This window comes from Pyrgilauda ruficollis, unplaced genomic scaffold (assembly GCF_017590135.1).
Source record: "Pyrgilauda ruficollis isolate IOZ18807 unplaced genomic scaffold, ASM1759013v1 scaffold28, whole genome shotgun sequence".
Lineage (NCBI taxonomy): Eukaryota > Metazoa > Chordata > Aves > Passeriformes > Passeridae > Pyrgilauda > Pyrgilauda ruficollis.
The window spans coordinates 7,722,312-7,747,265 of NW_024524155.1; the positions used below are offsets into that span (position 1 = coordinate 7,722,312).

The following is a 24,954-nucleotide window of genomic DNA, read 5'->3' on the forward strand; positions in this document are numbered from 1 at the left end:
ATGCCTGCTGCTGACAGACAACAACAGTGATTGCCATGTTTCCTGTTTTCAGACTGGGAAAGGACAAATCTTACAGGTTTTGACATGGTGCTCTTCAACAATGGTAAGATCTCTGCAGTGACCTGTGTAACTTATTTCTGTACTTTTTTGAGCAGATCAAAATCCAGAACTGATTCCATTTTTGTTAAGATTTTTTTTGTTGTTGTTGTTGTTTAATGCATGTTATGGGACTTAATGTGCACACCATTATAAAACTGCGTTACTTTTAATTACACTCAAAATATATACACTCTCACAGACCAAAGGGGGCCAAAATCCACCAAAGGCCTCAGACCCATAAGTGAGATCAATCAGAAATACATAAATCTTTGGTATGTGTTGCCACTGGTGGTCAAAAATTTCAGAGACAGGATATCTCTATGATGCTGTGACTGCTGACTGAAAGGGAACAAACAGAAGCCTCTACACTCCCTCAGCGTTGCCTAGAAACCAGGGGAATATTTCTAAAAATGCCTACTTACATTTATGTGTTTTAATTATCTATGTGGTGGAAAAAAGCATAGGAACAATAAGGAAGAGACTATGAGAAATCTGTCATATGGGTTTGTACAGAACAGCCTAACACTGTATGTTGAGTACTACAAACTGAGTATTTGGGAAACTGATACTCAGAAAAAGAAAGAAACAAAAAAAGTATTTTAAAAGTATAGAAAAAACTATAAGCAGGCTTGGGTTTTGGGTTTTGTTTTGTTTTTTTTTTTTTGAAAAACAGACAAGTGCTTTCTGTGACATGACCTCTGTAATAGAAAGTATTACAGCCAACCACATAGAGGTGAAAATCTTGTACACTTATTTTTATTCTCTCCAGGATCTTCAGGTATCTGAAATGGAAACTGTTTAAAGACTATCTCTATCTTTAAAATCTACAGATTTAACAATCTGAATAGTGAAATGAAATGTATACTAATACTAATGTATTAGCATACATTTAATTTCACTATATACTAACGTATATAGTATTTATACTAATGAAAGTATAAACCAGAGGCCCTGAAACACAAGAAGAATGCTAAATAATTTCCTGAAGCCCTTTCCCCAAATCTCTAATTTCACACACAATCTGCTTCAGAGAAAAAAAAGATAAAAATAAACAAAATAAAACAAAACAAAAAATAAAACAACAAAAAATTAACAAAAACAAACAAACAAAACCCACACACAAACTCTTGGATTGTGGTTTTTTGGTTTTGTAGATTTTTCCTGGTAGAAATTTTCCAAGACATTGACCTCAAATCCAAGAGACATAAAGAAAAATACTATCAAATTATTTTGATTTGACAAAAAGGTAAGGTGTTTGTGACCTTATGGTTGACAACAGTTGAAATGCCACAGCAACTGATTCCTTTATATAAAAAGCAGTCAGAAAGACAGAGGGCCACCAGAAGATGGAGGACAATGAGTTTCCAAGGTATATATTCACTTATCTGACTTCTCCCCTGACAAATTTGACACCAACTACATTTAAGGATGATTTTAGAGAAAACAGCCGCAATTATAACTACAATATGAATTACAGAAACTCAGGCTAGTAAGAAGCACTTCATAATTGGTATATATATAATTAAAAGGGACATCACAACATTCAATAGTCAAAAGAGTGAAGAGTTCTACTACTGAAGATCTTTTTGAAGTATTTGGTAGAGTCTACAAAAGTACCGGGGCAGATAAACTACTGATTTCATCCAGCATGTGTTTGTGCAAACAAGCAGGAGCATTGACTGAGGCAGAAATAAGGAAGAAAAGTTGTTTTCAAGCAACATTCCCTTGATTTTACTATGATTTTGAGCTACATTCAAATGAATTTTTCTAGCATGTCAGGAAGTGTAGCAAATCATATAAAACATGGCGCGGGACGAACCGCCGCAGCCGCCGAGCCCGGCCGGCGCCGCCCCTTCGGGCCCGGCCGGGAGCATGGGGCTGAGGATGCAGCGCGGCGGCAGGCGGAGCCAAGGTGCGGGGGGCTCGCTGGCGGCTGCGGGAGGAGCGGGGAGCGCTGGCCGCGGCAGGGCGGCGGCTGCAGCCCGGGGGACGCGTTGCCTTCCGGCCACCCCCGTCCCTGCCGGCCGGGGGGGGTGCGGGGCGCGGCACTTTTCGACCGGGGCTGGGGGCAGGCGGCGCCTCCGCCTTCCCCGCTGGCGTGTGTGGGCGGGCACGGAGCCGGCACGGAGCCTGCGGGGCAGGGGGGCCGCCCGAGCCGCCGGGGCTCGGGGGGGTCGCGGCTCGCTCCTGTTCACGCGGCCGCCGCGAGCCGTGCCGGCCCGTCCGTGCCGCGCGGGGAGCCGGCGGGGCGGTGGAACGGCGGTGGAAGAGCCAAGGGCCGCGGCTCGGGGAGGGAACACGCGCAGCCCGGGAGACGGGGCCTGGAATTGTGCGTCCTACAGCCGTCACCGCACGGTGCCTCCTTATTGTACCGGCATCGAGCGCTGCTGTGGGCAGCGCTTCAGGCTGCCGGGATCGGCCGCGTTTGCGATTTCTGTGCCCGCTTCTTTTCTTAGTCAGCTTTCGTCTTCTCCAAAGCTGTTATTCATGGGTTATAATGGATTGTACCCTGTGTGTACAACATCCCACGGCGTTTAGCTGTAGATCAAAGTGTTTTGGTGTGGTGGGATCTTAATGCAAGTGTAGTTGAAAAATAAAAGACTCAGAAGTTTTAAGGGTCTTGTAAAGTGATTCCTTAGCCACATTTAACTATCCGTGGGCTGCTCTGGTGCCCTGTTCCTATGAATAGTCCTAGGGGCACTTGTCATTCATGGTAAAAAAAGGCGCAACATGCAAAAATGCTTGCATGAGCCAACTGTGGCTCTTGGAAAATACCTAAAATATTTTCAGATATAAACTTGATTAGATGCATAATGTAAAACAATGGTAGGAATTATTCAGTGCTGCGTTGTAATGTCAAGATCATGCATCGCTGCATAAAATCAGAGCCATTTGAGATAACATTAGGCTTGTGTTGCATCTCACTGTCAGTTCCAACCTTTGGAGACAGTGACAGATGCCACTTCAGAAGATGTCTGATATCAAAGTACAGTTTGAACATAAATTCTGATACTATATGGGAATATGAAATTCAGAGCAAAAACTAGTATCTTGTGCACCCAATTTTTATGCTCTTATGTAGTTTGAAGGAAGTTTTATGACAAATACATCCTTTTTCTGACTATTCTTATGTTTGTCAAAATACTTTTGTAGACAATCAGAAAGCATGCTGATTGTTGACCGTAAAAATGGAATAAATGGGATTCAGGATCTAAATTGAATTCTGGTTGCAGCAAGCTTTACTTTAATGACTTCTGTTTAGCAAAAAAAGTTCAAAAGTAGGGAAGAATTACTGTGTTAAATTTGGAATCCATTGCATTGTCTGCATAGGAGGTTACAATGGAGGCAGAAATGTGTGGCTGGACAGTCCAGTGTGGGGTTCTCAGGCACGCAAGAAGGATCCTTACAGAGAGCCAGGATTAGCACAGGCAGAAAGACTAATACACTGAGCTGAGCTGGAAGTCTGTGTGCCTGAGCAAACTTGGCAGAACAGCCACTGGGTTGCTTGCAGTTCATGAAAGGGGGAGAACACATCATATTTATGGTCTCTCAAAAGAGTTGTATCTAAAACGTTAATACAGAGAAAGTGGGATACACTATTCCATGTCCTGGTTGTATGACGTTAAAAGTTTCTTGTTCAATCGTAGCCTCATCATTTTAAAGAAAGAACCAAAATTTGGCACTTGTTTGTATCAGGCCTTGTTTTGCCTAGTGAGAATACAGAGAAAATATATATAGGAGTATATAGGATTTTTGTCTTGTCAAAGTTCAAATAAGGCTGAGATTTTTTTGCCCTCCTAGAAATACAAAGAATTAATCTGCTATGTTTTTCCCTAATTCCAGGTATAAACCTTGAAGTTATTTACTGTTGTATTTTCAGGAGCCAGTTAATATACTCGCAGATTTATAGTATGACCTCAAATAATCTGAATACTATAATTTTAAACCAGCTTTATTGCTTAAAACCAGTCCTTTGCATTGGGCTGCTTAATTCCCTTTGCTGTTCAGGTATGTGTTCAGAAACAGCAATACCTAACAGCACTGTGCACTTACTGTTAATCAATGACACACATTTACATTTGGGCCACTTTTATCTTACAACATAAAGTAGGGATGAGTGGGGAAATCATCATTACTGCTGCATGGAGGCTGCTGTTAGGTTTAGGCAATTTACACAGGCTTCCAGCATTTTAAAACAAAATTTAAATGCTTCACATGTTTATAGACAACATCATCTTATTTAGATTTTTCCTCCATTGTAGGAAGTCCTTGTATTAAACTGACTGGAGCTGAAAGGGTGTTAACACAGAGATTTGTGAACTACTTTTTTTAAAAATTATTCCTTCATTTATCACTTGAACAAACAGCTTATTAAATTTACTAAATGACTTCTTTGGTAGCACCAGTTTTTAGAAACTGAAACTTTCTTTGACCAACAAGAAAGATGGAAAATTATCTAGTTATGTCTTCAAAGAAGGAAGGACATCTACAAGTTTTATTTGAATCGTAATAATTTTAACTGAAATTGGGAAGTGTTAGTCAGTGTTCTTAACTTTTTATCAAATTTACTTTCATTTACCAAATTAAGACCTTCGCTCAGTAACTTGTAAGTTGTGACTGGGAGAAGAGTCTGATACCCACCTCAGCACAGGCTCCTTCGAGGTAGTTGTAGTGAACTGACATAAATTCATTTTCTTTTGCCTGCAGTTCATATCACAAAATGTGCTACTGACACACACAGCTGTTTGTTTCTGCTTTTGGAGTATGAATAGAGCAATAGTTCTGCATCCAGAACTTCCCGTGCTGAAGCCTGTAACTAGAAAAATTTTAGCAAATATTTTTCCAGAGTTATGTAATCAGATATGACTCAAGGCTACTGTATTATTTCATTAGATTCCTTAAATTTTTCAGAGGAGGGCTTGACTCTTGAACTGAAATACAATTTTGGTTGCATGGTTTTAATTAATACAGAATACTGTAAGATTATTAATTCTAAAGGTCTGAGAGATCTAACTCTTAGGCATTGAGAGTATGTGTAAAGAGCTTTTGTGTAATCCAGCATACTAAGTGTATAAATAGCACCCATCTAATTAATGGTTTAGGAGGTTATGTATAGTGCTTGTCAGGGAGTGTATCATTTTCGTCATATTTTGCCTGTGACACAAATGACCCCATGCAAAATCCAGATGGAACATTTGGGACTTTATTTCAAAATTGGAGTAGTGTGACTTCCTGGGTGTCTCTATTCACTGATTTTTGCTTTATGAAGTTTAGATAATAATGACTATTCTTTCTGCTGGTGAATTCTGCTATTTATTAACAAATCTTAAATGTGATTAAAGATGGCTTCACTTGTGAGACCTTATACTCCCAGGATTGATAACAGTTTTGTTTTCAGTGAAACCAGAAAGGGGTCCAAAAGGGTTCTGTTTCACTTGCATGAACAGGAAAGAAAATACAGGTGTGATTATGTCATGCTTGTTTTGCCTCTCTGTAACTTTCAAATAAAATGGAGTAGTATCTGCGTTCAGTAAGTGGCTAAATCTAAAGCCATGTTTGAAGGCCTCTAGTGATTGCATAGGTGCTGCAGAAAGGTTCTGGAGACTTGTCATGTTTGCCCCTGTGTTCTTCACCTAGAGAAGGAGTCTGTGGGTAGGTCACTGCTCTCTGCTGGCCTTTTTGTCTATCGGGTTCTGCATCTGTTTGCCAGCTTCACCCATCTGTGAGTAAGAACTAGGAGCATTAGTAATGCTGGGTAGGAGAAAACCCAAGAAATAAATACTCATTTTTGAGAGAAACTCATTGTGTTCTGTGTTCATTCCCAGTTATGCAAGTAGAGGGTAAGAACTAGGCAGCCAAGGATAAGCAACCAGAGAAGCTTAAATTAGATGACCAATTGTAGTTCCTATAGCACCTCATCAGCCACAGGTGAGCAAGTAGGGAGTGTTTGAGGGGAGGAATGGCCACAGGTAAGGACCAGGCAGCAAATTTGGGATATTGAAAGGAGTTTAGGGGAATGGTACAAACATGTAAGCTACCTGAATAGGAGAGCTGGCCTCATTAGTAGTACTACTAATAGAATATGGGGTTTTTTTAAGTATGTCATGCTAATATGAAGGGAAAACAGTTAAAAATAGAAAAAAAAAAGTTTCTTGTTTAAATAAAGTTTAAATCCAATGTGGATTTTCATAACTAGGTTAATCTTTTAATGTACTCTGAGCTATCATCTTTCCTTTGTGTATTTCTGTGTTGTATTCATATATACAAAAATTTCTGTAGCATAAAGAATTAATGGGTACTCTGGTTTGAAAATTCTCCTAGTACCAAAAGGCAAGGAACATGTATTTCAGGTCATAATTCAGTTCCTTCAAGTATTTCCTTGTCAGACATATTAGATGAGATGCTTAAAGGAGTTTCCATCACTGCTTGAAGTCATTTTGGATTTTACAGAGATTATTTAAATCAGTTTTTTTCTTTCCTCAGCATGTGTACAGCATTAGTGTTGTTGTGTACTGTTAGTTGTATGGAGTTAGAAGAGTTAATTCATAGCAGAAGCCCAATGAAGAGGTCTTAAAACTGGCTGGTAGAATAAGGGTGGTAGTGGTAGACATCCTTGACATGTCTGAAATTTACAGTACAAACCTGCATGTTGTTGCCTGAATTATCCACTTGTGCAAAGGTGTCTCTCTATTTCTGGTTTAGAGCATTGAGATATTAGGGAAGAAAAAAAGGAAGAAAAAGAGTTGGCAGTAAAAGAAGCAAGAATAGCAAACCTTTATAAATAACTGCAGTGGCCAGAGTCTTTGCAAAGCATTTGTCAGCTTGGGTCCTTATCAGGCTCAGAGGGATCAAATGCGCAAATCTCATCCAAGTGATGCAATTCTAGTCTGTTAGAGGCAGAGGTGTTTTTGCATTGCCAGCTGAGAGGAGGCCACTATAGAGCTAGGCACTATAGGCCCCTGGAGCCACCAAAACCACCAAAACCAAACTGCTGGAACAGCGGGTCAATATTGACAGTGATAAGCATATTCTGGAACAGCGGGGGAGACCTGAAGTCTAAATCCACCTGGGGCTGAGGGTTGTTTGAACCCAGGCTAAGGTCTGGGGGCTGCCTTTTGGAAATTACAGTGTTCACAGGTCTCTACACAGTTAAGGTTTTATGTCTTGTAGTGCTAGATTTAGATGCCTATATCCAGTATCCCACCTAAGGTCTCTGTATTTTTACAGAGATAAAAGATAATAAAAAGATCATTTTTATGGATTATCTTTTAAGTAGCAAGTCTTGATGGGTAAAGGTAGCGTGATAGATTTATTTATTTATCTATTTTTGATGTGCTATGACTGAAGTACATGCTTGTTATAAAAATAGTAAGTCTAATACTTACGTTTAAAATCTTTTCTGGGAGAGCATGTTAATGAAAGACTGGGCTTCTTTCCAGTACATATTCACATTCCAAATCTGAAATGGCTTTGTAGAAAAATCATTTGTATAAATTCTGCATATCCACTAACAATCAGGAAACAAAGTAAACAACCAATTTATATAGCTTTTAATACTGTAAAATCAGAAATTAAGACAGGATGCATTTTAAATTAAAATAAAAATATAATTTAAACAAATTCTCTTCCAGTTCTCTTTGGAATACTATAGTTATGACTTATGTTAGATAGCAGCTGGAAAAAATTTTGGAGAAAGCTTTTTTGTTTTATCTTCATTATTGCTTAGTGTCATAGAAGGAACTAAAAGATCTAACAAATTTTTAGAAGTATTTAATTTGTTTCCTGTCTGTACTTTAGGAGAACACTCAGTATGAAAATCCTGATTTTGTATTCAGTGTGGACAGTCCACTTATGTCTATAAGGAAATTTACATTTAGATCAAATTGTTAAATCTGTCATATATCAAAGATATTTTCATAGTTATCCTCCCATTGTTTGGTTTATATTTGCTTAGCTGTAATTTATTGAAAATCCCACTTTCTTTAAAATTCTCTTCACATATCTAAGCCTTCAGTTTGTTTCTGCTGTTGTGCAAATAACTGAAAACACAGCTGGAATCCAAATAAATACCCATTCAAGTCAAAAGACAGCCTGAAATGATATTTGTGAAACTTTTGACCATTAGCACTTTCTACCTTCAGTAAGGTTGAAAGAACCTGCACATTCCAAATTCTCCAGTTTCTTCTCTCATGTTAGCAACAGGCTTCTTCATGATTGGAGTGATTCTGTGTCATCGGTATGCCCATAGTCAAAATAGAGGGAACAGGAATATTTTTTATTTCTTCCGACTGACATTTTTTGACAGCTTTTTTTGCCTGTGGAATACTGATGTCTGTGAAATACTGATTTTTTTCCACCCTGCTTCTTCCCCGGGTACAAATTAATTGTAACGGACTAAACCAACCAGTAGACAGTTTTTCCAGTGGAATTTCCACTGTGCCATCTGCTGGTGATGCAAAGCAAGTGAACATTGTGAAGTCCAGTCTTCCTGCGGTGCTGAACAGTTGTGTCTGCAGCTCAAGACAGTAAAGGCAACAGGTTTCTGAGTGTCCCTGGTGCTGTTTAACGCGGGACAAAGTCATTTAGCTTACTTGAAGAGAATCAGTTGTAGAGAGAGCAATGTCTGTTTTTTTAAAGTGATCATGCTTGCCCTTCTAGGATTCTGTCACATAAGGGTGAGTTAGAGGTGGTACTGTAAGCATTTACCTAACAATACCACAGATGCTTCCCTCTGCAATTATAGCCTAGCTCTGAAGCACAGAAAACAGTAGAATATTCAGGTTATTTGAGCAATTGTGAATGAAACACTTATTTTTCTCAGTTGTCTGCTGTAATCTGGATTGCATGTCTATATGCATGCAGGTTTTTATCGCTAGAGAAAATTCTATCAACTCAAATTTTTAATCTAACATTCAAGTCCTCCCGAAGACTTGCATTCTTCCAACACCTGCATGTTGTAAATTCTGGAAGTCATGGGTTTCAGGGTGGATCCAGCTAGACTGTGAATACCACTTGTATATAGTAGTGTATGGTAGAGAAATAAAATATTTTAACAGGAAAGAAATGCTTTATTGGAAAAGGTTTGCAGTCATTATGGAAACATTCTGAATCTAATAAATCTAATAAACTCTTGCTGTATGTTTGGAATTTTAATATTTGAAAAATAATTTATTGTTTGTCCCTATGTATGTTTAAATCACAAACAGGAGATAAGGAAGAGTTGTACCATGAGGGGAATGAGCCATTTGAAATTGATACAGATAAGCAGGAGTGTTGTCCTTTGGCTTTAAAGATAACAATATAAAGTTAAAACAATTGCAGGACAGTGTTGAAAACAATCTCCAATAGCATTTTCTTCTTTTTTATTCTTTGTCCTTTTTCAACTGCTGATCTGGCAACTTCACAGCAAAAGGAGTGAGAGCGCTGTTATTGCAATATATTGTAAATCCTAATATTGTAAATCCACAGAAGCCTGTACTGTACAAAGGCTGGCTTTTCAAAGTATGAAAATAATTCAGGATTGCCCTGGTATTTTCTGTGCTTTGGAAAAAAGGTTGAATCTGTTGATCCAGATTTAGTGTTATTTCACAACAGGGGAAAATTATTTTAATTTTCTTTTTTTTTCTTAAGATATTTTTATGGCGTCCTATACTAGTCTTAGTCAAAATTTAGTACAGTATGGCTTTTTTATAAAGCCTTGGGTAAATAATGTTAAAACATTGTTAAATGAATGGTTTGTTTTACTGCAATCTCTGCTAATTAATATTTAAGACGCCATGTTAACCATCTTGTGCAACATGCTGTTGAACTTAAAAACAGAGTTGTATACTATAGTAGTTATATATGTAATTGCAATAGTACTTTAACAGTCGTTATATAACACTGGGAAATAAAAAAGAAGCCCTGGACAGCCAGGTGCTGGGTAAGCTTTGAGAGGTGGGATTAGGAGCTGTTACCATGTGTGGCATGGCTGTCCCCATGGCTCCCTGCACCCCTGGTCAGTCTGTAATGGTGTCTGCCTTTATCACCCTGGCTGAGGTCACTGGGAGGAGATTCCCACTCATACTGGCTAGGTCCAGTGTGTTTCTTCGTGGACTGAAAGGGGGAAAGCCAGAGGTCAACAGGAGCAGTAGAGCAGTCAAGTTACCCACTTCACCTGCATGGTGATTGCAGACTCTTGAACTGACAGCTGAGAAGTACAGTGGGGTTGGGAAGACCACGTGGACCTTGATAGTTAATGCTATTAAATTGTAGAACTTGTCTGTACAGTTTTAGAATTAATGTTAAGTAAGTGTGGTTGGTATACTTACCTTGTTAAAAAAATCCTGTTAGTTTTGGTTTACATTTTATATACCTTGGATGCCTTAAAGCAGTGCTCTGTATACACTAGTATTTGTAGTCCTAGTGTATCTCCTGTCCAAATTTGTTTTAAAAGTGTTGCAGATTCTTAATTAGCTCCTGTGCCAATTTTTAAATCTTAGGTTGCATGACAGCCAGTGGTTTTCAAAGAGGGGATACAGATCTTTTAATCCACGTTCTCTGATTTTTCAGAACAACTGGTTGTTTAAGTTTTGTTGGCATCTCCAGTTGTCTATGGAGTTCCCAGTCTATCAAAGTGCCATGAACTTTGAAACAAATTGGAGGTTAGCATAGAAACAGAATTGTGACTGTATCTCTGTACAGTTTAATGACCAGTGTTAAGTTCAGACTAAAGTGTTCTGATGGTCCGTTCTGCTGTTAGCTCCCTGAACCACTGAGAGCACTATCATTGTATCGTGGTGTTTAGATTAAATTATTTAACTACACTTGTAGTTCAGTGATTTTAAAATGATTGAAGACGATTTTGAAGAAGATCAGTTACAACTATTCTTGCATTCTTTGGAGAAAGGCTTTATCTTGTCTATAAAAATATGTGTGGGGATTTTTCTCTAACTTTGGTTTTTGTTTCACATTTAGCTAAAATGAATGAATGCTCAGCTGTTGTCATTCCCAGATGTGGTCCAGCAAGTCCACTTAAAGGACACTTAAGTAATAAAAGTAATGGTAAGTAACATGTACTTTCATCAGAAGGTCACCTTGGTTCCTTTTATGTGAATTCATTGATTTTGTGCTTAAAATATTTTTCTTAAAACTTCTGCATCGAGCTTATTTGGAGAAGTTTAACAGTACTTGTATTTAGTATGCATTACTGAAAATACTTTCAAGGAGTTAGTTTTGCCTTGACTGTACTGCTGGCTACAAATTGGTAGCAAGATGAACAAATATATAAACATGTCCTATCTCTGTTAGCTGTAATACACATCTATATATATATATATATATATATATATGTTTACCACATTAAAGAACCCCTGAGGTTAAACATGTTCCTTTCAAGCTAGTAGTTTGCATAGGCTGGTGTGTGATTCTGTGCCATACTGACACCTCAGATACCTTTTTTTTTTGAAAGAACATAGAGTGAAGAACAGGAAGTTTCCATGTTAACATTTTCATAGTACAATTTCAGCTGCTTTTGCAGCTATTTATTGAATTAATGGCTCATTTGGGATAGAAAAAGGAGACAGGATAATTTCACGTGATAGTGACTGGTAAAAAAAATACTGCCTTTGAGCAAAGAAGTTAAACAGTGTCTTAAAGTTTGTGACTTTGAATTGCAGTTAATAACTGTTTAAAATTGTCGTATTCTTTTACTTGCCTTTCTAATGTTCAAATGTATTTTAATCTTGCAGTTTTCTGCCTTGGCTCCGCTCGAAATCTAGCTAGCCAATATCTGATCAGAGATCACATGGTGGTTCATTATAACAGAATTCTTTCAGCCAAAGGTAAAAGTGTGCATGTATGAATGAACAGTCTCCCCCTAAATTTAGCTCAGTCTCTCAGAATAGGCTCATAACAAGAAGGAATGAACGGAATTGTAGGAAGTTTACTATTCTTCCTTTTTCTTACCATGTGTCACCTTTTTCTTAACACATGTCAGCAAGAAGATGTGGCTGCTACTTAATAATACTTTTGTATTATTGAGATGGGACATTTTGTATGAAAACATTTTCCTTAAATGTTACCAAAGATCCTGCCTTAATTTTAGAGCACTTTGTGCTGTATTGCCTTCATTCTGCTTTTGACGAAATAATGAATTATGAAATAATAGGCTGAACTGAAAGTCATAATGATAGTTGTAACAGCAGACATACAGAAATTATTTTAGGAATGAAGGCAGAACATTTCTACTTAAACTCAGATCACAATGTCTTTTATTATTGTTATTTCAAAAACTTAATAATCTTTTGTTCATCTTGTAATGAATAGTAACAGCGAATTCTAAGGACTGTGAAAATTGCCCGGTGTAATTGCAAATGAGAAAATCATGTTACTGACAGAGTCCCTACTCACAAATACAATGCTCACAATGTTATGTCTTGTGACATGCTCAGTATCCTCAGGTATGCAAGTAAATGCTATCAGAACAAAATGTACAGAAACCTTTTGAAAGGAGTCTTCATTTAAGTAATGATTCTTCCTTTAAATATGTGTTTTACCCAGAGAGCTTTATCCTGTGACCATATTAATGACAACCTAATACTTTAGGTACACAGTAACAGCATGTTTTAAAATAAAGAATTAAATTAGTCTTTGTTTTGTGTTGGTGTATTAGTACATTTTTCTAGCTATCACGTATACTAAGTAAATATTGAATTACTCACATTTGGTGTTTTTCCTATTTTCAGCAGCTGTAGACTGTTCATTGCCCAAAAGTAGGTTGGCCAGCATCAAACGTAAGTGTTTGTTATATGTTGATTCTGCAAATGCTTCTGTAAAACTTACTGAGCAAAAGAGTAACAATAGCATATAACCCTTAACTGAGCATTCATGTGTCTGCTTCTTTATTCAGCTTTCACATCCTTCTTCAGCTACTTGTAGATACATTGAATCTGCATCAAATGGAATGCTGGAGAGATGGATCTGGGCTGTCAGGAATTAGTTGTGCTTATCAGGACAGTTCATTTGTCAATGGCAGAAGTGTCTCGACTGCAAGAGATAGGATAATCTTAAGTATATGCTATAAATGCATAGACAAAATGCTGAACCTTTCTTAACAAAAGCCTTTGAGGATTTCTCTCACTGCTCAATGTGTACATGTAACTGATATTTTTTTTCTGACCTGCATTACTTTATATACTGTTCCATCTGGCTGAGATTCCTTTACAAACAGATAAGAAACTCTGTCATTTAGGCTGAAAGTTTTGCAGTTATCAAAGAGGTAATTCCATGGGAAACATCTACTTTCAAATTCATCATTTTTGGTCTCACTGACTTCTCGGTATATAAAGTTAAGATTACCCAGGCATATCTTGTTCAGTTTCTGCACTGTTCTTAGAAATTCAAGGTTTTTATAATGAATTTTAAAATTATTTCAATTTTATTTCATATCTAGAATTAGAGTGACTGCATTTTTTCCCTGCTGTTCTATGCATTGTTCATCAAGAAATACAGATTTCTGTACTGTAATGACCTTGCAACCAAGTGTGACATGTTCTGGTGTTGAGCTCAGTGCAAGGTATCATTTGTAGAGTCTCTGGTAAACCACTGGAGAATCATTTTTCTTTCTCTGTTATTTTGTGAAACATAACATGGATATGACAGCCGATAGCTCAGACAGTAAGAATGTTGCAAATATGCTGAGAAAGAAAAGCAATGGAAAAGGGGTTTTAGAATACTTTCAAAATAATTTCTTCTTTCTTGCTCAGGATGAGACACGTGATTTATCCTGGCACAATTTTAGCTTCAATGTAGTTGAATATCAGCAGTATCTCTAGTGTCACTGAGGATGAGGGGTTTGCACCTTTATTCTCATAGTAGTTCACTGTGAGTAGTTCTCTCAGTAGCATGTCATTGTTTCAACTGAAGCATAGTATTACTATTATTGCTTTTTTCTTTTTGTGTTCTTTGTGTAGTTATTGCATTCCAAATAAACTTTCTGTTCCCCCTCTATTTCAAGATTTGGGCAAAGGGGTAAATTTAGTTTAAAATTATAAGATTTATTAATAGCATAGAGTTACAAAACAGAATTCCTGCAGATAGTGTTAAAAAATACCTCCTGAAAATGTGCTTCATCTACTGCTAGAATAGCAGGTGAGTATTTCCCTTTGGGGTTGTTGCCATGAATCAGTCATTAGTGTTTAGGAATTAAACATGATACTGTAGTTGGCATTCTCCCTGGCCAACTGAATGTGTTCTGTCCTTAAAGTGGATTTAGTTTCCACTGTTCTTTTCCTGGTATCTTAGCTGGCAGCAAAGCAGGCAAGGTGCCATGCCCCTGGGCTAGCAGTGAGCATGTTCCTGTGTATTAGATCAGGCTTACTGACTTAAAATAGTTGTTAGAATGTGAAACTTCTTGAAATGTGAAACTTCTATGTTCAGAATTAGTCCAAGCATGTTGATTGATACCAGTGGCCATTAGAAGCCTGTGGTTGTGAAACTTGTGCCAGAAAACTTGACAAAGGCTATGCCAAGTAAGACAGCTGCTGCTACACATGCCTGGTTTCTAACAGTACTAACTTTTGAACCCATATGTTTAGAGGTTTTTCCACAAGGCATATTGATAGTACAGCTTGAACTCAGTGATTAGTGTGCTTAGGAATTCAGGTCTCTTTGATACCGGGGCAGGGGGACAAGAAGAAGGAAAACAAATATTCTGAGAAATTATCCACCATAGATCTATTCTAGCCTGGTGGAACTTGGATTCTTGGAGGGAGGGCAGTGAGAGACGGAGAGGCAGCAATTCAGACTGATAGTAATGTTGGTTTTCTGCCCTTTAAATGGGTTAAGTTGTAGCAAAAATATCAAGAAATACATATTGTTATATAATTCTGTATTTAAATCTTAATTTTTCCCATGAACACATATATCTGTTTACACTTTACATTATGAAAAAGCAGAGATCTATGAGAAACTGTTTTACCTGTTTTGTTGTTACTGCCATTTTACAGGATGCTTTCACAAAATCACCCTATCTTTTTTTTTTCTGTTAAATCTTGTCCTTAAGTATGTATTTCTGAAAATGAAAATTATAAGCAACTAAAAAAAGCTCTTTCAATTCAAACACTCAGGTAATTCTAATGCCTGTATTATGTCTTTGAAAGGTGCTCTAATATATTTATCAAGTCTGAAATTTGGTGAGCAGGAAAACTTATAGAAAAAAATCTTTATGAATCTGTACTTTTGACTGTAGTGATTTTTTATTTTTTCCCCCAGAAGTTATTTACTGTAAAGTTGCTTCTATAATAAAAGGTGTTGGGGTTTTTATGAGGTAATTAATTTTAGATATGTATATCAAAAACACATTTTTCACAACTTCTAGTTGTGAGAAGGGCTTTAGGTCGTGTAGACTGACTAAATGAGTTAAGCAAACCAAAAGTTCCATCCAGTTGTTCTAATATGGAACTTAACAGCCATATTGAATGTGATAAATAAAGCACATAAACAAGAAAAGCCTGCAGTCTTGACTTGTAAAGGTCAAGAAATAGAGAAAACATAACTTCCTTTTGTAGATGTTTCAGTACTTATTCATCATTATTACTGAAAATGTGTTCCTGATCTTTAATCTAATTTACCCAGCTTTACCATCTGTCTGCTGGTGGGGAGGACTGTTGTTTTTTACAATTGTCCATCATTACTCAGGATTACAAAATAGCCATAGCATGCCAGAGAACAAGAATAAGATTATACATTCCACTTATTTTCAGTGTTATCTCAGTACAGTGTGTCTAAATTGTCCTTGAGGACTGCCCCAGTGGTGCCTTAAAAACAAAATTGCTGTCAAGGGCCACTAGAAGCCCGGTGGACCTCTCTCTAGGGTGCACAAATGGAGGTTTACCTGGGCAGGCTTAGATGTTTCCTTCAGGGCTGGTGCAGCGTCCCACAGGTTGTGTGCAGTCACTGTTGGCAGGCTGCTGTGTTCTTCTTAAGGCTGACAGAAGTATGTAGGAGATGTCTGCTGGATGAGGAGCCCAGAGGAGCATCAGAGGTGGATGGATTTGAGATAATCCAGTGCTTCTAGCCTCTTCTGAAATGCCCTTGAAGGGTTCATGTCTCACTGTTAGGCTTTATTTCCCAGTCTTAGCAATGACCAGATTTCACCATTAGTAGCTTTGCCAAGTAGTATCAGATTTCTGAAGTACATAGGCTCTTATAGCTGTTACTTTGTATTTGATACAAGCAAGGCTTTCCTATCAAGCCCATAATAAATACTTTGTCACTCTTTTTTATGGTGATTCCTCCCTTGTTTGATGAAACAGTGCTACTGATATTGGATGTAAAGGACTGCAAAATCATCTCTTAGAGTTATGAAAATTAAAATTTCTTTGTTAAGGAATTTAGATTTAGACTTATAAGGAATCTAAACTTCATAGCTAATGGCAAAATTCAGTTTTCATTTGATGTGATCTCACCCCACGTGCTTAAATCATGGTGTACTGGAAATTCATGTAGAGCTAGGAAACTGATAATAAAAATACTTAGATAAGGAAGGGCTTGCTTACAGAAATAATATCACCAACTGATACAATGGACAGTTTAGTTATTGTCACTAGGCACTTCAAGCTCAGCCAAGATGATGTTTGTATGATTTATCTAAAAAAGAATTCAAAAGGGAAACAATAACTCCAAGTGTGTTATTGCAAAAATAGCTTATATAAAAACACAGTAGAGAAATTCTGTGTTGGATAATTCCTTTGTGATATATTGTTCTGTAAGCTGAACTCAATTTAAATCTAACTTTGTATTTCATTGTTGCCATCAACTATTTACATCAAAAATTAAATAACTTTAACTGCAAGCTGTTTTGTGATGTGATGTGATAAATTTAGCAATTGGAAATTCAGAGCAAAGGACAACCGCTGGCATTCCAGATCATACTGTCCTTCTAAGTGCAGCGCTTTTAAACTGACTAGGACTGTGATATATATGGTTAGTTAGTTTCTTCCAGATTTATGACATTTGTTTTTTAACTTTAAGCATGTCTTGAAATGCTGCTGCAGTCTAGCCTCACAGCAAAAATAAGCCTGTAGAGGAAGGCTATTCTAAAAGGGAGCCTATTCTAAAAAGGAAGCCTATTCTAAAAGGGAGATAAAGTGATGTGATCTCTGCTTTGAAGTGTGGTGTACTCTGGGAAGAGTAGGCTAAAGTGAAAGATTGACCAGTGTCTTACAGGTATCTCTTTATGAGGGTGCTACAGTTTAACATCTGAAATTCAGTCTTTCTTATGCTTCCTTTCACTGACAACAAAATTAAGAGAATGGATTCATGGAGTGGATGCAATAAGGTATGGCATCTATGTTCACAGACTGAATTTATCTGATCTACAGAATCACTAAATCGTTTATATTCTAATACTTTTTCTCTTACTATACTATGAATCTGTGGGGTTTTGAGTACAGTAATTAATGCAATAATCTCTAAAGCTCTAATAAGACTTTTAAAGGGACTCATTATTTGGATTTATAAACTGTATTATTTTATTGCTACACATTTTGTTTTCCCCTTTTAAAAAGATGAAAAGTAACCCAGTGGCGTTCTTTTTTTCTACATTTATTTGTCACAAGATATTTACTATTATGTACTTTTCCCATATTTAACTCTGCATATGTGACATGTTCCTGGAGCCAATGTTCAAATAAAAGCTACTTGCAGTGAAACTGTTTTAAGTATCTGTTAACGAATGCAGTTTATGTTTACTCCCCACTAGTCGATGACAGTAAGCCAAGGGCACTTCTTTCAGATTTAGTTTATGGACCTCACTGAAAGCTAAAGAAGCTTTATATCTGTAATAGATTTGAAGCAGAAGATACCTTAAACAATGAGCAATGTTTTAAATTAAAAACTAAATCTCTCTTCTGAAATTGGATGTCTCTTGATGCTGGTCTCTTTCTTTCTGTGTTTAATATATTCACACTGCAACACAAGTAGTTGTGTATGACAGCCTTAAGTATCTTCAGCTCCTCTCAGTTGTAGTAGTGAAATTACTGCCTCAGAGTTCCAGGCAAGTTTTCTGTCTGGCTGAAGTCAAAGCGTGAGACTGGATTCTCCAGTCCTTGCATGGGTAGAGGACGTGAAGTAAGGAGAGGTAGGGCAGCATGCCTGTTTCTGCATTTATGTGTGTTACTTGCTGACTGCCTCAGAGCTATTCTAACTTGCCTCCAGCTGTTAACATCTACATTAACTCTTTTTAGAAGGATTTTTCTATCTCTTACTTTGCTGGTTTCAAAATTCCTAGCTTTTACCACAGATCTAGCCTGAAAATTCCTGATTTGGCAATAAAATTTTTGTATTACTGGAGTTTTCTGACATTCTGTTTTGCATGTCTGTGCTGCCTTTCAGTACACATGAGTGACTTTATGGCTTTTGGAGCACACTTAATGGATTAGCTGAGCTAAGCTCACTGTATGACTGGTGTGAGACAAGGACTCCACATTTCCCATGCAGGTGATGGTACTCCCAGTGGGTCATTCTGCTATCCTGAGATAGCCTTAGCTGGAATCCTTACTGTTCTTTATTTTTGGGCATAAGCCATGCTTTGGGTGAAAAGTCACAGCACCAGTCCTGGAAGAGGTTTTTTAACAGCTTTGAATGCCAGTTGTAAAGGCATGCATGTATGTCAAATTTCAGAGTTTCTCCTTTATAAAGAGCAGAATAAGGACAACATGGGAATTCTGTTTTGCAGTAATATTCACACTGCTCTGCACTTTGCCCAGACACTCCTGTTAAGCCATACTGTGCACGTGGAACATGCAGTAAAATGTTAAAGCTTTTATTGTCTTAGGCAAACCCACTTCTCACCTAAGCACCTGAGTGTAAGGAACTTGCTGATTCAGACACCTACTCGTCCTTACCCATACTTCTGTATGTATTGCATTTTTGCTTTGTAGGGCTCTCATTCACCCATTGTTTCTCTAGATATTTGTTCAATTAGCCATCAGCATTTTTCCTGAGCAGTAGGCAAGATGTGAGTTTTTATGGCCTCCATGGATGTGCACACACAGACATGCTGTATTGGCCCAGAATAAGTAATTATTTATCTCAAACATATGAAATGTCTAACCTGTAACTAATTTTTGAGTGCTTCTCTGTAACTGTTAAGACAAACACAATTAGAAATAATAGTGATTTAGAACAGACACAGTAACTCAGTATAAAAACATTCCATTTTAATTATTTAATGGTATGGTATATTTTATCATTCTGTTAAAATGTATATTTTTAATTCAGAGTTGCATAATGTAGCAGTTGTTAACTTCAGCTAATTTTTTCTCATCTCATATTGGAAGTACTCTAATAGCGTATGATGGATAAATCAGCAGCCATAAAATAAATTACTCTATATTTTACATATCAATTGTAAGAATTAAAAGAAAGAGAAAGAGGGATTTTCCTGAGCAATAAGAGCAAAGATTTCACATGTAAAAGATTAAATTCCATCTTGAAAGGGGACTAAAGTGTTTAAATCCAATGAATACACTTACATAAGTATTTCCTGGAGATTAATATGTATGTAGGGTACACAGATGAATGCATTTTAAAGGATGATTAAACATCCTCAGATTGCTATAGGTCTCAGCTGTGTAGAAGAGTATACCACACCAATCCCTGAAGTTTTTTACATTTCCATGCATTAAATATAGTAGTGCATGTGCAAACTGGGGTCTCCCAGAGTATGATATAAATATATTATGAAACCAGAGAAGAAATCCTCAAATGCCTTTGTGTGTCTCTATCAAGCAAATGATTCGCATACTTGGATATGTATTAAATGAATGAGAAAATTTTCATTTGGTATACAGACTTCAAAAGTGTGTTTGCTTATTTTTTCCCTGGTTGGGAATGAAATTACTAACCTTTTCATCAGCCGCATTTTGATTTTTCAACTTTGTAAATTTTGAGTGTTTTGTCCAGTTCTGGGCCCCTCACTTCAAGGAAGACATCGAGGTGCTGGAGTGTATCCAGACAAAGGCAACAAGGCTGGTGAGGGGTCTGGAGCACAAGTCCTGTGAGGAGTGTGTGAGAGAGCTGGGGGTGCTTAGCCTGGAGAAAAGGAGGCTCAGGAGAAACCTTGTCACTCTCTACAACTGCCTGAAAGGAGGTTGTAGCCAGATGATGGTCAGCCTCTGCTGCCAGGCAACCAGCGACAGGACAAGAGGACACAGTCTTAAGCCATGACAGGGGAGATTTAGGTTGGACATGAGGAAGAATTTCTACGTGGAAAGGGTTGTCAAGCATAGGAATGGCTGCCCAGGAAGGGGGTGGAGTCACCACCTCTGGAAGTGTTTAAGAAACAACTCGATGTGGCACTTGGTGCTGTGATTCACTTGATGAGGTGGTGATTGGTCAAAGGTTGGACTTGCTCTTGGAGGTTTTCTCTAACCTAAATGATTTTGTGTGAAACCTGGCTGCTCACAATCTGCATTAAACTTCGGACTGTATTGTGTTAGATTTAAATGACTGATGCAAACTTGTACACAGAAAATTTACCCATCTTTTGGGTGACTTCATGTGATGACATAGATACCCGATTCAACTTTTTGCACTGCAGGTGAGGTCTTGGACTGCAGACCAGTGTGGACTGATAAAAATGCCCCGCTCTGATCTGACAGTAGCCCTCTCAGAGCTAGCCTTTATTTTTTTGTGTTCTTGACAAAAATTTGCTTGTTCTGCCCTGGAATTTGTATTTAGGAAATTCCATGTTGTAAGTGTGGATTTTTTTTACATGTCAGATTTGCTAACCATAAACACAGGCGTTTTTGTGAAATACTGGTTGAGAGTACAGTCTAGCTGTAAAAAAACTGAGTTCTAGCTGTAAAAAAACTGATAGAAAGTTTGTAACTTTTTGAGCAAAATGCTCTGGTAGCAATACTGGTCTTGGAAGTCCTGTATGCTGGTGTTTGTTGTGAGGTAAGAAAATTTCAGGAAAGTTAAGGCACAGCTTCAGCTACACGTATACTCTATTAATTTTTTTTTCTAAGAGTAGACATAAATTTTATAACTGCTGTGTGTTGGAAGTGGAATGTATCTCAATAGTCTGACTTCACTGAGCAATTGGAAACCACTACAATGTAGTGGTTTCCAAATCACTTAGGAAAACAAAGAATATTTCAGTTTGGATCTGACCAACTTTGTCTCTTCCCTAAGTTGCTGACCAGCAAAGAAGAGAGAAACTGAAAAAGAAGATAGCCAGATGTGGACAGAAGATAAGTTTGTGTGAAACTGTCTCTCCATCCTGTCCAAGAGACAGTGGAAGGCTGCTGCCATCCTCTTTTAGAAAGGTATGTATTTTAATTCTGTTTAGTATATACTGTCATATACTCCCCTCCCATAGTAACAGCTGATTAGTGCGGTGTAGCAGTGAGGGCTGGCATCTTTCAAGCAGCAGAAAGCTGACAAAGGTCTTCCTGGCACGTGCCCAACACTGAATGCATATCTTGACCTTCTGACAAAGATGTCAGGTATCTGGATGAAGAGTGCTTGCAGTAAATATAAGCTCTAATTACCCTTAAATTCTCTTGCTTTCACCTCAGCTGAAATTCCTGTCCTCTGTCACTCCAGAGCTTTGTACCGTTTCCTAAAGCAGAGCTCTGTTACCTCTACCCTTCCAAGCAGAAGAACCAGGAATCTTCCATTTTTTTTCATAATAAAGAGTCCTAGTTGATAATACATTTTTATCTAACAGTATACTAAATCATTCAGTTGCATTTCTTGAAAGCAGAAATAATGCTTGGACTAAAATATACCATTCTGTACATATATATTCTGCTTATATGCATAGGCTCACTTAGTTTGGTTGGCATTTCATCAGGATATGTGGTGTGTATTTCTAACTAAAAAACAAATACATAAATAGCCAAATAAATTACATTCTTGTTCATCACTGTAAATGAATAATTGCAGCTTAAAACAGAGTAATGATTTAACTCTGTGATTCTAACAGCATAAGCTTCACACATTGTTTAAATATCTGTAAAGCTAGAGGACATTTCCAAGTAGTACAGCAAACACCGTCAGTTTCTTTCTGTGTGACTGATTTTTGTAGCAGGCAGCCTGAGTGTGACCTTATTGCAGTGCAGAGAAATAATGCTTTGAAATTCAATACATGGCTCCTAGTTATGGATGAAAGCATAGGCATGAATAAGAAAAGGGAGGAAATGTGATATTTAAAATCTAAATTTTATTTTTTATTAATACCATTTTTGTCCTTCCATGTTATTTTTTTCAAACTTGGGGCAGGCAAAGTTACTTAAATTGTTTCATTGCTAAACCAAGTAACATGTGTCTCTAATTACTACATGAATTACCAGCTTTAAAATGAAAGGATGCACTATAACAAAGTGCAGCTTTTTTCCTTTGTTTTTCAAAATAAGATTTTCTAAAATTCTGCCTGAATTGAGCTGGCCATGAGTAAAAGCTCTGATTTGAACAAGACTTGGTATTTTATATCTCGTGTTCAAGTAATCCTATTAACAGGCATTTCTGGCTGCTAATGAATTTTTTAAAATAAATTAATCCATCCCAAAAGTCAGTTGAAGGAAGGCTGCTTCATAGGAGGTTAAATTTTCTCTTTTAACCCTTTGAAATGTGCTATTGCCTTAACCTTTCAAGATCCCTTTCAGCCTGTTTTTTGAGATTCTTTTTTTTTTTCTGAAGAATGAAAGTTGTGACCATCTGCTTGTGCATATGAAATATAGATTGGGAAACACCATTAACTGGTTCTAGTCTCTTATTAATTTTGTATGCAACACACATGTGGCTGCATGAAATGCCTACTGAAATGCTTTATATTTAAAGATTTTTTACACTCTTATGATACCAGCAGTCTGAACATGTATTGTGCTTAAGTTAGTTCTGTCATAATGGAAGATGTCAGTGACTAAACAAAGCAGAAGAACCTTCTGGGCATCAAAGAAAGTTGTTTTCATTAGGAATATTCAGATTTCCTTTCAGGCTTCATAGCAACCATCACCTCTTGTGCTGGTTGTTTGAATTAATGCACAGTCAGTAATACCCTTCTTAATAAATAACATCACAGTATTTGATAAAAGCAGGAACTACTACAGTAAAGAATTGACTCCCACACACACACGCACAAAATAAAAGAGTGTACCAGGACCATAGTTTTGAAAAATAGTGATACCAGGATACAAACTGAATATATTTATAGAAGGCCCAATTTGTTCACGTATTTGTATGAATTTTCTCTAAAGGCAGCTTCCTATAGGAAAGTTTTGCTCTATCCAGACAACAGAGAGCAAGTGCTCAGCTGTCTTAGAGCAATATTTAAATGGCTTTCTCAAGTTTAAAGAATCATACACTCATTTATTGCAAATTTTTAGCTTCTGTATCCTGACAGTGCAGTTCATAAAGCATCTCTTTGATCTCATTTTATAATGGTAGATGAACTATTCTATTGGAAGAAATTTTCATACAAGAACAACTTAATTTCAAGATTAAACTAATCTTACTGTAATTTCAGTGACCCCAGTGAGAGCTGCCTTGGACCTTTTATGTGAAAAAGTATTTAGCAACCTTTCTTTTCAAAGTTTGGTTTTTATAAGGCAGCTGATACTTTAGTGGCTTTTGAGCTGGAAAACTAAACTTCTTGTAGAAATTAAAAGTAACTTATAGAGAAATCTGGATTCTTTCTCTGTGTTACTACTTTTGCCCATCAGATGACAGCAGTATGCTTTGATCTCTTTTTACTGAATTTTTTTTTCCACAGAGTCCATGAAAATTCAGAGGTCCTCCCTCTACATGTTTGCTGCAAAGTACTGTTCAGTTTACCTCAGTTTTGTGACTAATAAAATTGAAGCATAAATACATGCTTTATAAAACTTTTTTAAGGAGCTGCTGAAATGTATCATTGAATAGATTTGTATCTTTCAAAACAGATTATACTTGGTTGAATTAACAGAATAGAAACATATATTGATAAGCAAGATAAAAGTCAAGATTTTTTTACTCCAAATTACATTAATTATTGTTCTTGATAGTTCTAATAGCTAAAGTTCAGATACTCTAATGGATTTTTTTTATTTTATTTGAAGACTATAACTAAATATATTTTAATAAGTGTGCTATTTGTTGGCCCGTTTTTGTCTTTTTTTTTTGTTTCCTACTTAAACATCTGATGTTTTTTATAGGAAACAGCAGAAAGTGAGCATACTTGCTTACAATTTATTTGCAACACAGGACAATTTTCTGGAAGTTCAAAAGAGACAAATTGCAGACAAACAGCATTCTCTGACACTCCTTAAAATCTTCTAAAATCTTTTGAAGTGACATAATTCCTGGTTAATGATATTGTTTCTTTGTCTACTTGGAGTGCACTTCTCCCTGTCTGAGTAGTAAAGTTTTGCCTCAGGATAAGAGCTTTGAAAGACATTATTTTCTCAGTATTTGAATGAGTACATCTCACAGCTGACACAGATGCAGCTTTGGGTTGCAGTTTTTCTCTATTCACTAGCGAGGTGCTTGGTCTGTTCTACTTAGGAAATATTTGAGAAGGAGGAGAAGATAAATGCCCTAAGCTTCCTCATATATAAGGAGTGCTTAAATTTAGGATATTGCCATGTCAACCTTGTGCCTTTGTCTTGTTTTGTATCAATTCAACTGCTTCTGAGGAACAGAGCACGTCATTTTCGTGAGGTGTAGATAAAAAATCAGCTAATATAACTTCATATCTTTCCTTAGTAATTATTTTGCTTAATGCAGGGAACCAGTCCTCATATGCTCACAAATGCTTCTACAATACAATTTATATTGCAGCTCAATGAACTGCTTTAGTCACTCAGAGTAAAGCATTCACAAGAATTA

The 24,954-nt window shown here is 37.1% G+C and overlaps 1 protein-coding gene across 2 annotated transcripts in view; it reads left to right on the forward strand.

Moving 5' to 3' along the window:
* The first annotated feature begins 1,910 nt into the window (after positions 1 to 1,910).
* SPATA7 (spermatogenesis associated 7) overlaps positions 1,911 to 24,954 on the forward strand; it is a 32,581-nt gene continuing 9,537 nt past the window's right edge. Inside the window, exons 1-5 of one of the 2 annotated variants that reach the window (XM_041472122.1) lie at positions 1,911 to 2,011; positions 11,056 to 11,142; positions 11,829 to 11,921; positions 12,825 to 12,872; positions 21,280 to 21,413. In XM_041472122.1, coding sequence (XP_041328056.1) covers positions 1,972 to 2,011; positions 11,056 to 11,142; positions 11,829 to 11,921; positions 12,825 to 12,872; positions 21,280 to 21,413 — 402 coding nt within the window. In that variant the 5' untranslated portion in view covers positions 1,911 to 1,971. The remainder of the gene's footprint in view (positions 2,012 to 11,055; positions 11,143 to 11,828; positions 11,922 to 12,824; positions 12,873 to 21,279; positions 21,414 to 24,954) is intronic. The other variant, XM_041472123.1, reaches the window with a different exon arrangement.